At 43.3% G+C, this 14,298-nt stretch overlaps 1 protein-coding gene across 2 annotated transcripts in view; it reads left to right on the top strand.

Moving 5' to 3' along the window:
* LOC147731328 (6-pyruvoyl tetrahydrobiopterin synthase-like) overlaps window positions 1-8,583 on the top strand; it is a 67,901-nt gene extending 59,318 nt beyond the window's left edge. For both annotated transcript variants that reach the window (XM_086956377.1, XM_086956378.1), the window contains exons 3-6: window positions 2,201-2,223; window positions 4,762-4,818; window positions 6,634-6,704; window positions 7,334-8,583. In XM_086956377.1, coding sequence (XP_086812503.1) covers window positions 2,201-2,223; window positions 4,762-4,818; window positions 6,634-6,704; window positions 7,334-7,457 — 275 coding nt within the window. In that variant the 3' untranslated portion in view covers window positions 7,458-8,583. The remainder of the gene's footprint in view (window positions 1-2,200; window positions 2,224-4,761; window positions 4,819-6,633; window positions 6,705-7,333) is intronic.
* The last annotated feature ends 5,715 nt before the right edge of the window (window positions 8,584-14,298 follow it).

The following is a 14,298-nucleotide window of genomic DNA, read 5'->3' as shown; positions in this document are numbered from 1 at the left end:
GAATTTAGTGACCTGATTGGTCCATTTAAGTGTGGGAGTAAAGAGGCTTTGGGTAACAGTGGGGGAGGCAAAATCTTAAATTCACAATCATAAACAGTTCTCTACTACTGTTTCTGGCTTGATCATATTTTTGTAGCCAAGAAACTTTTTTTCCTTATCACGCACTTTTATGTAGTGCGCTTTGAGTGCCTGTTTGTAGATGTCTTTACTTAATGGATTGAAACTTTTCCTCCATGAGCGCTCCAGACATTTGCAAGCACTTTTACTTTTCCTCAACGCCTCTGTAAACTAAGGAGCTGAAGTATTTCCACGTGCGGCCCTGCACATCTTTGGAGGAGCAAGGTGCAGAGCCCAGTTCTGCAGCCAGCTTTCCAGAGCATGTGTCACCTCTACAAGGGAACCTTCCCACAAATAGGATGTTGGTCTAATATTTCTGCTACAGAATCAGGCGTAAATAGCTTAAAGGATCTGTAATCTTTAGTTTGTTGAATACCATTGGACTGAGCCCTACTCTGGTCTTTTTTAAGCCGAAAAGTGATCAAATAATGATCGGACCAAATGATAGGAAGAGGGTTGTCTAGGTCAATCTTGAAAAAATGTGGTCCAAGATGTGGCCCTTTTCATGAGTGGGAGACATCACATACGGAACCATGCTAAAAATAAACAAGGATTCAAATAGCTTCTTGATCTCTCTGTCTTCCATTTGATCTAGATGAGTATTGAAGTCTCCAAGGACCATGCATTGACTAAAACTAGTAGCGATGGGTGCTATGCCGTGGCCAATAGACTCCAGGAAATGTCCAGACGGCCCTGGTGGTCTATATATAATCACCCCGGCCACTGACTGGTGAACGGAAACTGACAGATGGAAACCCAAGCCTTCCGCTCCCTCTAAGTCAGTAATAGATATAGCCGAACAAAGGAGAGAATTCTTATAGATAATCGCAACCCCCACCTCTATTCCCTAATCTGTCTTTCCTAATTATCAAGTAGTCTGGGTATAGCGTTAGCAAGAGTGGGGTTTGATCCCTCGTGAAGCCAAGTGTCAGTAATAAGCAAAACATCTGGCATGGCTTCCACGAGGATGTCATAGAGTTGGAATTCATGCTTCCTCATAGACCTAGCATTAATAAGGATAGCTTTAAGACTTTCCCCAGTCACATCACTCAGAGGAGTATGTGACCCGAGGATTAAATCATTACCCCCAGGAGTCCCTCCCACCCTATCCCAGGAGTCGGCCTTCCAATTACAGACATTACATAACAATGGGTCAGTCAACATGTAGTTTAATATGTATGTATATATATATATATATATGTGTGTATATATATAATATAGCCAGTTTCCTACACACAGCGCTGATAATTCCAAATGGAATCTGGTATATTGATGCATTCGATTGTACACATATTCGTGTACGTAAAATTATAATTTCTTGTGTGTTAGTTTTGAGTAACGTCCATAAGTTTGATAGCACTGAGAACCATGCTCACCTCGAGGCTCTTATGCAGTGGTGAGTGCAGACACAGAGTGCGCGATTAAGGGGCTGTCATGTTACAGAACTCCCTGTAACTATTAAAGTCAGAACTCCGTTGCTCCGCAGGTAGGTTCACGCATGATTTCAAGTACTTGTTGGTGAGCTCAGCCGGCTTCCTAGTAGCCGTGCTTGGTTTTTGGTAAAGTGTTTCCTTGTATCATAGGGACAAGACATTGTGGTCACTAATTAGATAGCCGTGATAGTTTAGTTCTTGCTTGCCTCTCGTTGGTTTTCCAGTGTTTATTTTGGCTTCTTGTCTTATTTTATTTGTTTCATAGGGCAACATTTAGAGTAGAATTCAGTTAAAGGAAGCTTCTACTTTTATCCACTATCAGTTTTCCATTTATTTGGCTCGAACTAGTTGCTCTAAATTATAGCTTAAACCCATTGGCAAAGCCAATAGCTCTGGCCAAACACTTAGAAGATCCCAAAGGCGAGACCTGTATTATATGCCAATGCTTGTTTCCAGTATCATCGGTTGCCCAGTGGATCGTCCAGAGGCCCTACACTTCCCCTCCCCCAACTCCTAACTCTTGTTTTACTTCCACAATGAATACTGCTTGACATTCATCTGAAACTTTACTGCTAATTATTTACCAGTGCAGACCACGGTGTTGATTTACTTTCTGCTCCATGTATTTATACTGTTTTTTTCTTTTTTAGTGATCGTCACTGTACGAGGAGAGGTAAGTGTCATCCACATCCTTAGTTACTGTTGCAGTCCCTAGGAGCCTAACACTGTCCAGTATTTTTATGCATTTAGGATTTCAGGGTTCCAGGCATATTTTGCAGGGTCCATTGATGTGCACAGGCAGCTTCAGGGGCGTCTACGATGTGTTCTCTCAGCAAGATGCTCCTTGGTCGGGAGTGGCTGGGATGTGATCTGTCTTCAGGTCGATTTCTTGAGAAAGCAAATGTTTATCCTAGAGTTGAGGCACGGTGGAGGGCTCTTGGTGACGTTAGAGCATACTGTGTGGAGTATTAACATTTAAAAGAAGATTGAACTTTCTTTGTATTTAAGGAATGATTCACCAATGCTTGACCAGATTTCACTCCAGACCCCAAAAATCTTTTCAGGTTAATTCGGATGTCTCCATGTGAAGATGGGTTGCTATGCAACCACAGATAATCCTTCTAAAGAGTTCTAGATTGCAGTGCCTTTCCTAAAGATGATTCTTGATTCTTCAAATACTGTGATTATGTTGCTGTTTTATTTTATGGCTTGCCTGGAACTCTTTTGCACGATAGCAAAGCTTTGAGTGAACGTTGAGCTAGCCTAGGCATTTTTCATTTACGGCTGTATCACCACCAAAAGAGTGAGAGGTTTAATATCTAGCTTCTGCATGTCCTCTTATTAGGTCAAAACTATCCTCACCACAGCATGCAAAAGCTTCTGGGATTATTCGTGCCTTTGTATGGGAACTCTTTCCTACAGGATCCTTATTGGTGTCTTCTCTGACCCAATTAGGTCACTGCCACCTTGGTAGGCTCAACCGAATCTGGGAGCCCCTATGCGAATATTATTCTCTGGATAAATGCGGAGGTCATGTAAAGTTTTAACATGGCTATTGAGGTAGCCTACATTTCACTATTTGATAGAGACCCACACAATGATTAAAAATAAATGATCAGGATGCCAAAACGAAGTCCAATTGTTCCTGCATACCAACATGTTTCAGCTAAGTTAAAGAAAATGCCCTATGGGTCATTTGGCTTCCATCAGGGCTCCTAGACCTCCTTATCTACCAGTTTCTAATTTTTAAGGGATGTGTAAAAATGAGGCCTAAGGCTCTCCTACCTGGTTAGTAATGCAACATTGTTTGTAGGTTTTTGATCAGGCCCCATCTGCTTGGCGGAATTGGGTATGCCGACCTGTGCTCGCATCTGTGTCAAGGGAGCAGCGTCGCCGGTGTGCACCTGGATTGCTCTCCTCTGCAATGTTAGACCTTTGCCGACGGAGTCTGATCAGATATCTTAAAAATATATATTTTTTTTATTCAGCTGAAACATGTTGGCAAATTTAGAATGCTGGAACCACTGCACTTCCACTTGACATTATATATATTTTTTAGCCTATTTTAGCCTACCAAAGTGGCTTATCTGGGTGAAAGGGGACACCAATGATGAAGCATTCCACCATTTGTCGGGTGAGGTGTCTCCTCCTATTATTTTAATTTTCCCGCTCCCCTTCGTTACTTCCCCAGTCCACGATTCACTTAGTTGTTTTTTTCCTTAACATTTTATTTGGTGTGGGCAACAGCTGCCATTGGCTTGTAGGCTGCACCACTTTTACAAAGTGCTTTCATGTATGTTCAAATTCATTGTTTGTTTACCACTTCAAGTGGCATCCGCCATCTTGTACCAGGTAAACAAAATGGCAGCCACATTATACTATAAGCGTGCGTGCGCATGGTGATGTATGCACGTGCATGTCATCACATGCAGCTGCCACTGCATCATGCAGCGTATTCGCTCAGACACTGCATCACACCTTTTTTTGCCGATGCTGGACAGCATCATCAGGAGCGTTGAAAAGCCAGTAGTTAAAAAAGGCGAGACCTATTGGCTGTGCTAATGCCTGTTTGGATAAGTTTCACAATCGAGCTAGGTTGGTGTGTGTTCTTGAATGTCTGTCTATCGCAGGAGCTTACACTATATTGTTCTATGATTAAGTTTTTGGGCAATTGTCTCTCCGGGAATACAGAGTGCCTATACAAATCTCTTTGTAGCATGATTGACTTGCAGATTCTTTAAAGGAGACATCTTATTTGTGTTTCTCTGTTCCTGTATTGTACATAATACTTCTGGTTGCTCTCTGTGGTTTTGTGGCAAGCAGTGGCAGTCTCAATGCACATGTGCTTCTCGATGGCACAAATATGTACATGATCCTCCTAGACAGTTTGGTGGTGCTGCACTTGTGGCTATCCGTGAATATTTTCCATGTTCACCTCTGGATTGCTCTGTGGTATGAAGTTATATCTAATGATGTTTGATCACATGACAACGGCAATGTCCCTACTTTTCCAACATGGGGGGACAAATGTGGCCTGCTGGTGGTTTGTCGTGTCCTTCTGAACAGCAGAAAGTACTTTTTTGGTTGACTGATTCTTTTTTTATTTTTTTTAGCTTTAGTCATTATAAGCAAGAATGTTGTTTTTGTTATATTCGTTCTAAATGGCTAATTCCACTTGCCACACAAGTGATACATTTCGTTCATCCCACAGATTGATCCGGTCTCTGGAATGGTAATAAACCTCACGACACTCAAGCAGCAAATGCAGGTGAGCATCTCGGGGCCTATCTTTGACATTAAATCAGTTCACGCCCACAGTTTTAGTCACTTTCCACTAAATGGTCCTACTTCTGCTTAGCTTTGGGTTTCGACTTCAAGTTGGTAAGTGTTGGCTGTGTGATCAGGTAAGCGTCCTCGCCCTCACGCCAAAACATATAGATTTCTCAAGCTTCCTCTCTCTAATGGAAGCGTGTACCCAGTGGGCTCGCAATGTGCGGTTAGTGGGTCTTGATCATTGTGATATGTGCCCCTCACTCAAGAGCTCAGTGATTGTTATGGGTGGCGAAGGTTTCTGGTAGAGCTGTCTGCAGCCAGACGAGTGCTGGATGATACTCCGGCGCACTGCTGGCCTTGAGTTTATTGATTTGTGCTTGCCCCGTTCCCAGAGCTGGCCTTCTGAAAGCGTTTTCTTGCTTGCGACACCCTGAATATAATAATTGGCAAGCAGCATAGAGACCGGCAAGTATTTATACAAACCCTACAAGTCTTGTGTTTTTCCTTGTTTTCACCAATCAACTGCACGTGGACTAGCAGCCAAGGTGAAGTTATGCAGTATCCGAATAATCATTAACCAGGGATAATTCCATGGCTGCAGGACCAAAGTGCAAAGCTCCAAAGCCATCTTAAATAAATGGTTGTGTGGTCCCGCCTGCACCGTCATGTAAGCTGTTTGAGCATAGGTTCATACTGTACTAGCTCCCTTAGGTGCATCGAACCACTGGTCAGAGCCAGCAGCTAAAACATAAAACGATATTGCATTGTTTTATTTTTAAGCAGCTGGCTCAGCCAGCGAGTGCAGAGAGAGTTGGGGCCGGGGCGTGAGAGGGAAGAGGAAGTGCTATGTATACTCTCTAAGTGAGCATGTGTGTTTGGCCGGCTAAAACACACATGCGCACTTACGCTTTCTCTAACCTGGCTGCATTAAACAGGGAGGATATAGAACCCCCCACAGACTCCCTGGCCGTCATGGAACGTCATTCCAGCCCGCTCAGGCCAATCCCCATGCTGCTGTCCGAGAGCAGCGTGGGGATTGGACAGGGAGTCTGTGACGTGGTCCCAGTGTCTGCTGGGATCAGGAAGAACCAACACGGAGGCGCGATGGGGTAGGCAGGTGGCATCAGGTAAGTTGAACTTTTCCTAAATTTGTAAACTCTCTTCCCTTCTCGCCCCACAACTTTATTTATGTGGCGGCTGCCGCTGAGCTAACTTCTTACCCCAAGAAAGCCCTTTTGTGCTCCAAACATCAGACATAACCTTCAGGAGTCTGCTGAATAAATCATTGGAAAACAAATGACAAGCCACCTCTGCCCAACCTCCTCGTAATCTAGGCAGCATGTTTGATTTTTCCAGGTCAGCCAATGTCTGTAGTTACAGGATAGCGACACAGTATCCTACTGGAGAAGGCTTTGGTCTTATCTTAGAACGGGGCTCGTTGTCCTATGGCTCGAGTATTGGGCACATTCTGTTCAGGTAACTTGTTATGCTGGGGTGACAGGTGTGTTCTGCCTCTATTATCCATGTAACATGCATATTCAACTTGGGTAAAGTGTGTGCCACATTGGCCTAGCTGCAGAGCCCACAGTCGTTTTTTCAGGTAATATGTGCATTTTGCTGTAGTATCTGATGCATCCTCACTAGGTACGAAGTGCACTTTCCTTGATTTTCTGGCATATTTGCTTGGGTCATAAACCCCTCGTATTGTGGCCAATTGCAGCCTTCTAATATGTTATCTAAAGAATCCTGATCGGGAAGAAGTCAGATTCAGCATTACTTGTTTGCCATTTTTCAATTTTTATTTTTACAGAAAGCCATCATAGAGCCGCTGGACCACAAGAATTTGGACAAGGATGTGCAGTTCTTTGCTCAGCATGTCAGGTACAGGAATATCACATGCACCATGCTGTGTGAACAATTGTGGTCTGTTTTTTATGTTTGCATGTTCATAATGTTTGCATGTTTATAATCCCTTGCGATTGCAATGTTTTTTTTTTGCTAAGATCTTTCACACTCTTAACTAGCTTTAACATTTCACACACGTGTTCGCTAAGTTGGTCATCTGACTACCAGAAAAAATGTCTCCAGCATTTGCTTTGCTTACTGGAAACAATAACATATATCCACATAAATACTGTGTAAATCCCTTTAGTAGAAAATATTCAGGCACAAATTCATGCTTACAGAAAATGATCAGCACTCTTCAAAGATGAGCCTTCGTACTCTTGTGCCTTCCAGATACATGAATCTATTATTGATGGAATCATTATCTTTGTAAATATATTTACAAAGGAGCATAGAAAATTAATCATATGCTCTCTCCAATGGAGAGCACAGAACAATTTTAGAGGAATTGCCCTTGGTGTGCCATATAACCTCACTATAAAATCACTGATTGGTGAGAGGAAGCTGATCTGAGAAATGCTGCTTGAAAAGTCTGAGGGTCAGTGAATGGCCACAGTAGGGGGTAGCCCCAGTCTCTTAATTCATTTTGTTTCTTCTCTTTGCAGCACCGTTGAGAATGTGGCCGTGTTCATCTGGGAGAGCATGCAGAAGCAATTAGCACCTGGTCTGCTCTACAAAGTGACTGTACACGAAACAGACAGCAATTCAGCCGTGTACAAGGGCGAGTAGGAGACTAGATGGCCTTCATCGCAGAGAAGACACACAGAGCAACCGTTCCAAAGTTATACCACACTGGAAGGCCACATTGTGCAAATGGACACGTGTTAACAGGGTCGGAAAATAGAGCAAGGCACCAAAATAAAAGGGGCCTCATAACTAAAGAAGCATTTGCAATGCAATAGGTCTCGCATTTACGAGAGTTTGAGCTATTGGCATTGTAAATGACAATGCCTTTTATTTATGTGTTATTTTTAAAGCAGATAAATAAAAGGCATTGTCATTTACAATGCCAAAAGCTTAAACTCTTGCAAATGCAAGACTTATTGCATTGCAAATGCGTTCAGCGCCTGTGCTAAAAAATGCTTTTAAAAAGCATTAGGAGAGAGCTTGTCCTGCCTGCAAAAGCAGGCAGGACAAAGCTATTTGAGAAAATAGTGCTTGGAGGCTGTAATTAAAGCCTACAGAGTAACAACACATGTAACAGGGGGTGTCTCCATGAGGTTACAAAATGAGACAAGATGGTACTAAGGAGGTCTAGCCTATTGACCAATGAACAGCCACAATTTACAGTGGACAATGACACAAGCCAATGAAAAATATGGGTGGAGAGTGGGCGGAGCTTCAAGTCCCTAACTGAATACAGCATGCCTCACAGAGCAGAGGCTCGACCCAAAAAGTGGTCCATGCCTGCAAATCGGGGCAGTTTCGAACTTTAAGGCACAGTGGATTAACGGTTTGCAAGGTATGGATTTGAGACTGCTGCAGGCAATGTTTGTTTAGTATGTTGAAAATCATGTGTAAAAACCGTCCCAGCAAACCATAAACCAGGCCCACACACTGCCTGATTGCTTATAGGGCAGTCCGACCCTGCAGTGAGAAGCATGACCTCAGCAATCAATGTCTGCATGTAAGAAAACTCTCCTCCCAAGGATCTGGTGCTCTTTCTAGCGTGCTCTGTGTTTGTTCTAACCCTTGTTCCACTGTCGCCTGAAGAGGTGAACTTTTATTGTAAGCCCCTAATATCAACAGTGTGGCAGACTTTTCTCACACAATTGTGTTTTTAGCTCTGACTGCCTCGCCAACTTTTATTTACAATGATACATTCTAAAAATTAAACTTTGTAATTATATATCCACACATGGGATCTTGATTAGCTCTCTTCATTTATTGTTCTGTTTTAAGTGTCAATCGCATTTTGATTATAACATGGAGTGGTGGGTCAGGCCCTCTTCACTGTGAGTGACCGCAGTTTGCTTGTGCACATCCACCTAAAAGTAGTTCCCTTCAATGCTAGTCTGGAGGGGCACAGACCAAACCTTTGTTTTATTTTCTCTATTTATGTACTTTTTTACAAGTGTTTCAACCTGCTTTAGTCATTGATTTGTTTTGTCACACTGAAAAAAAATAATTGATTTTGTGCACCAAAACTGTTAATATATAAGTGCAACTCTCTATTTAGTATTACCATCTTCCACTTTATGCCAAGGAACTTTATTTAAGCTTGACAGCCCCAGACTTTGGTTTTAGCTTCTGAGTTTTGTATCCAGAATTGTCGAAATCCAACACACACTTGGAACCTATATTTTTCTGTTCTTCCACAGCATTTGGAAGGGAGGACTTGCAATAGACATTCGACTACTTTACCAACTCATTATCACAAGTATTTGGAGTGCTTCCAAAAATCTCAGAAATATTCTCTTCTTCCTTAAAGGGACTATGATTGTTCGGCGAAATTAATACCTGATGCTACTGCATCTTTTGGTCTAATTTATTCACCATGCAAAACTAAAAAGAGAGCTTCAAATGAGTATTGTCAGCAAAAATAACAGATAGTCATAATCACTTAGTCTAAACCTCCTGCAAGTGATTTCTATTTTCCGGGCCCAAAAAAGACTGCCCTGAGGTTCTTCCTTGTTTTGACTGTACAGGCTTAAACTTTGTCGAAGTTAACGATAGATACCCTCTCTTCCTTTTTAATTTCAGACATCTAGTATTGCTAATGACACTGAAAGTGGGTCCCTCATTCTGGTCCTGATCTACCGGCCCCCCCAATACATGGCCAAATATCCATCTCTTCTGGCGGAGCAGCTGGCTTCATACGTAGTCAGCTACTCTGAAATCATCCTTATTGGGGACCTAAATTACTGGCTTGACAGCACAGACATAGACACTCAAGCTGCTGAACTGAAAGACCTGCTTACAGACCTCAATCTAAACCAGCACATTCATGCACCTACCCACCAGAAAGGCCACAGCTTGGACCAGATCTGGACGCATAACCTATCTCTATCCAACCCTGTTATCAGTCCATGTATATGGTCGGATCATTTTACCATCTATTTCACATTAGAAATACGAGGAAATGTCAAGTCCAAGCCATGCAAGAGCAAAGAATTCCACAAATGGAAATCTATGGACCTTCCGGGATTTATTGATGTATTAAGTAAAACCGTACCACCACCGTACGATGACCTGGACACTGGCGAGAGAGCGCTGTCTAATTGGCTACTCAACGCAGCTGACCTCTCAGCCCCCTTAGTACTGGTCCCTAATATTAGAGGGAATGAAGCTCACAAATGGTTCTCCCAAGAACTGAAAGAACTCAAACTGGGGGTTCGACAGAAGGAACGGAAATGGAGACAAAGTTACTCCTCTCAAGCTAGGACAGTGTACTGTACCCTAAGAAAGGAGTTCCAAAAAATCTTGCTCCAACATAAATCCAACTACTTCTCCCAAAAATTTTTAACTTCTTCAAACAAAACTAAAGATGTTTTTAACATAGTCAATGAGCTCTGTGACGATGATAGGACAGCCCCTTCAATAGCCCCCACCCAGAAGTTGTGTAACTCTCTGAATGAATTCTTCAGAGAGAAAATTGTAACCATTAAACGCAACATTGCTAGCTCTCCTAAATCGTCTCCTTTGGATGATATTTTTAACAACCCTATTACACTAGATACCCTTCCTGCTATAGACCCTAAAACTTTTTCCACTCTCCTGGCACGGGTCAAGTCTGGTTCACCCGATGACATCTGCCGACCCCACATTTTTACAGAGATTGGGCACTCCATCCCTCACGGGATCCTCTCTCTACTTAACGATTCACTTGACCAGGGAAAGGTACCTGCAGGGTTTAAACATGCTCTACTGATTCCCCTGATAAAAAAAACCCGGTCTTGATCCTCACGATCCATCGAACTATCGCCCGATATCCTTGCTGCCATTCCTTTCAAAAATTCTGGAGGCACACGTTGCTAGCTGTCTCTCTAGCTTCGTTGAAACCACTGGATATCTGGAGCCCAATCAAGCTGGGTTTCGACCAGGGCACTCAACCGAGATGGTGACACTGGCAGTCCAGAATGTACTAAGATGCAATGCTGACAAGGACATTCACCAAGCACTGGTACTTCTTGACCTGTCGGCCGCATTCGACACGGTCGACCATACCATCTTGGTCGACCGTGTCGAACAGGCTGGCCTGAGAGGCTCGGCACTTAGATGGCTGAAGTCATTTATCTCGGAACGCACCCAGGCAGTGAGATTAGGAACCTTTACAGCCCCAAAAATCAAAAACGAATGCGGAGTCCCTCAGGGCTCGTCCCTGTCCCCACTTTTTTGTACTTACGACCCCTGCTATTTTCATTAAAAAAGTTTAGAGCCTTAATTTTTAATTATGCAGATGATCTGCAACTGATCTTCTGTTTGGACTCCCCCGGCGCAGCCACCGAATTTCGGGAGGCCATGGTCCACATTCAGAGATGGATGGGCCTAAATCACTTGAAACTCAACCCAGGCAAAACTGAATTGATTTTGCCTGGGAAGAGTGAACTGTTTTGGGGACCACACTTTTGGCCCCCAGAAATGGGAGACCCCCCAGCTAAATCCCAAACAGTTAAGAGCCTAGGAATCACTTTCAACGAAGATCTTTCGCTCAAAAGTCAGGTAGGGACTGTGGTATCTGCAAGTTTCTTTCAACTTCGCAAGATTAAGAAGATTGCCCACCTTTTAACCCACCCTGCTCTGATTCAGGTCATTATCGCGCTTGTGCTGTCCCGTCTGGACTACTCCAATAGTTTGTATTTGGGTCTTCCAGCGGGGCAGCTCAAGAGACTTCAACTGGTCCAGAACCAAGCGGCCAGGTTGATTTGCAAAATTCCTAAGTGGCAGTCCATCAGACCTGGACTGGCCAGTCTCCACTGGCGGCCAGTAGCGCAGAGAGCAGCATTCAAAGCGGGATGCATTATCTTCAGGGCTCTACAAGGTAAGGGCCCTGGATTCATTAGCTGCCTGCTCGTCAGTTACACTCCCTCCCGTGCTCTCCGCTCAGGCCAAAAGAACTTGTTAGTGGTGCCTCGGATCAGGAAACAACGTCAGGGAGGCGGATCTTTCCACTTCCTGGCTTCCTCCCTGTGGAACTCTCTGCCACTGCCGCTAAGGCTCCATGAAGATCTGTTAGCCTTTAGACAGGCTTTTAAAACGTGGCTCTTTAAGCAAGCTTATCCTTAGTCAACTCCGTTTTTTTCTGTCACATGTTATGTTTTGTCAGGCTTCCACAGCGCCATGAAGCCTACGGGCGTACGTGCGCTTAATAAATTTAATTTAACATAACATAACATAACACTAAGCTCGGTCTCGGGGAAGCTTCCCATCTGTAGCGAATCAAAAAGTATGATCTGGAACACCTGTCTTTCTTTTTTCCTCGGACTCTCAACTCTTGAAATTCAGTTTTGATAAAAGACGTTTTGGTTATCAAAAGTCTTATTCTGAAGTGTGTTCTCTCACTTTGGGCTAAACGGTAAGTAGAAATCTCAACAGACCATCCTAATTTGCAAGGTCTTTAACGAGTACAGTGAAGAAATGGCAGAAAAGAACTCTTGGATTATTTGTAATTTAAAAAAAAATATTTTTATTAACTTCGTAAACAAGCTTCAGATATAAGCATTTGACAGTACACTCATAGAAAGCAATTCTCAGGTTGACAATACTCAGACAGTATAGCACATGAGCTTACAGTGAGAATGGACGTGGATCCCCCCGCCCCATCAACATACATCTCGAAATCCACCCATGAAGCCTATCGATGCGCCGTGGAACCCCTCACAAACCTCTATACGATTTTTTTTCCACAAAAAAGGGGCTGGAGGAGGATTTGAAACCTGCAAGGGTTGGCTTCCTTCACATATCAAAACACAAATAGGAACCCTTGGGTCTAAAGTATAGTGTTAGCCTGGCTGGAAAAACACATCTGCCTAGGAGAGTTCCTTTTATAGGGCAGTTTCCTTCACCCACCTACGGTACGAGGAGGATTTCCCAAATATTTATTTTATTCAATGTTCTTTTCAAATCACTTACTTTCCAGGGATACATTTTTTCTAGCTGATGCTCTGTTCCGAAAGTTCCCTAAATTAGACTATTCATACACTAAGCCCCAATCTTTTTTGTTTTGTATAACCAGTTCGTCAGTGCTTATCTTACTTTTTTGGTCAAATACAGCAGAAATCTGAACAATCCAATATCCTTGATTTGCTTTCAAATTGTGGAATCATGAACAACTCAAGAAGGGTTACCATTTGTACAAAATAGGTTCTGGGTACCTTCAGCTGCTTTACAAGTACAAGTCATGAAGTGGGGAAGGACTTGTGAGGCAGCCACGTTCTGAATGTATTGCAATAGGTATATAGAAATGAAATGAAATGAAAATGAAATATAGGGCCCTCATTGTTGTCTGAATCCTGTGAGGGAAGCCTAGATGCGTTCAGATGTAGTCTAGTGTTATCTACGAGTGGGCCGGCACCATTAAATTCTACTCCGCAGGAGGCAGAGCTTTTCCCCGAACTCCACATTCCAAGTGGAGCACGGAGTGAAAAAAAAACTTTGCAAGCTCCGCCGGCGGAGCGCAGTTCACCGCCCACCCTTAGTGTTATGATGGTATAAAAGGTACCTCATTTAATTATGGTGTACGCAACAGGTTGGAATCCATGGTTACTCCCTTCGGAAGAAAAACTCAATACCATGCAGTTTAGACAGAATATGCATTTATAAGTGACGATGAAACGAGAAAACAGTTAACAAGGTGAGTTTTACTGGCTAATGGCAAAATGAAAATCCCCTCTAGAGAGTACATGGTTCATAAACTGCTACTCTTGTTAAGGCAATTGCTGCCTTGTTTAGCTACCAGCACATTTGGTTGTCTGTGAAGCAGCCCCGATCTAGACTAGTTTTCCACAACATTCTAGATTGCTCATATTTTGGGGTGTGGGGAGGTCAGTGTCTGTATTTATGGGATATTACTATGGCACAAACCTAGTCAAAAAGCAGTGGAACTATCAGGCTGTTCATACAGCCAAGAGGTCTTTTGCTCTCCAATGTGAGAATTTCTGTTTTGGATTAAATGAATTTGAGGTGATTGTGAAGCACCCAGCACTGTGAGTGAAGCATGCACGGCTACTGCCGTGTGTGCGGAAGTGGTGCTGCGCAGAGGGCACTTGTTCTGTTTTGTGAGTGAAGCATGAAAGGCTTCTGCACATCTTGTGTGCATTTTCTGTGAAGAACATCTACTGCTACAACTATACCAGCTCTACTAGCTTGCGATTCTCATAGCACTCTGTCCATTGTCAACTTCTGTCCTTGTTCCCGGACAGTGGTATCAAGCGCTTCTCCAGGTAGGGCACAAAGGATGAACTTGTGAGTGAGGGTGCCCCCCAGCAGTGTTCATAGATGGATGTGTGTGCTGATGCCCATACTAAGTGCACCCTGTATGTGTATCCGGGTACTCTGCTATGCTACTAATGGATGGGCGTGGATGTGTGTGTAAAACTGTGGGAAGGCATTAGGGGTTTGAAATGACAAA

The sequence above is a fragment of the Lissotriton vulgaris genome, chromosome 2_1, assembly GCF_964263255.1.
Source record: "Lissotriton vulgaris chromosome 2_1, aLisVul1.2, whole genome shotgun sequence".
NCBI classification, from domain to species: Eukaryota; Metazoa; Chordata; class Amphibia; order Caudata; family Salamandridae; genus Lissotriton; species Lissotriton vulgaris.
The sequence above is the reverse complement of the archived record's forward strand: the minus strand, read 5'-3'. Positions and strand labels throughout refer to the sequence as shown.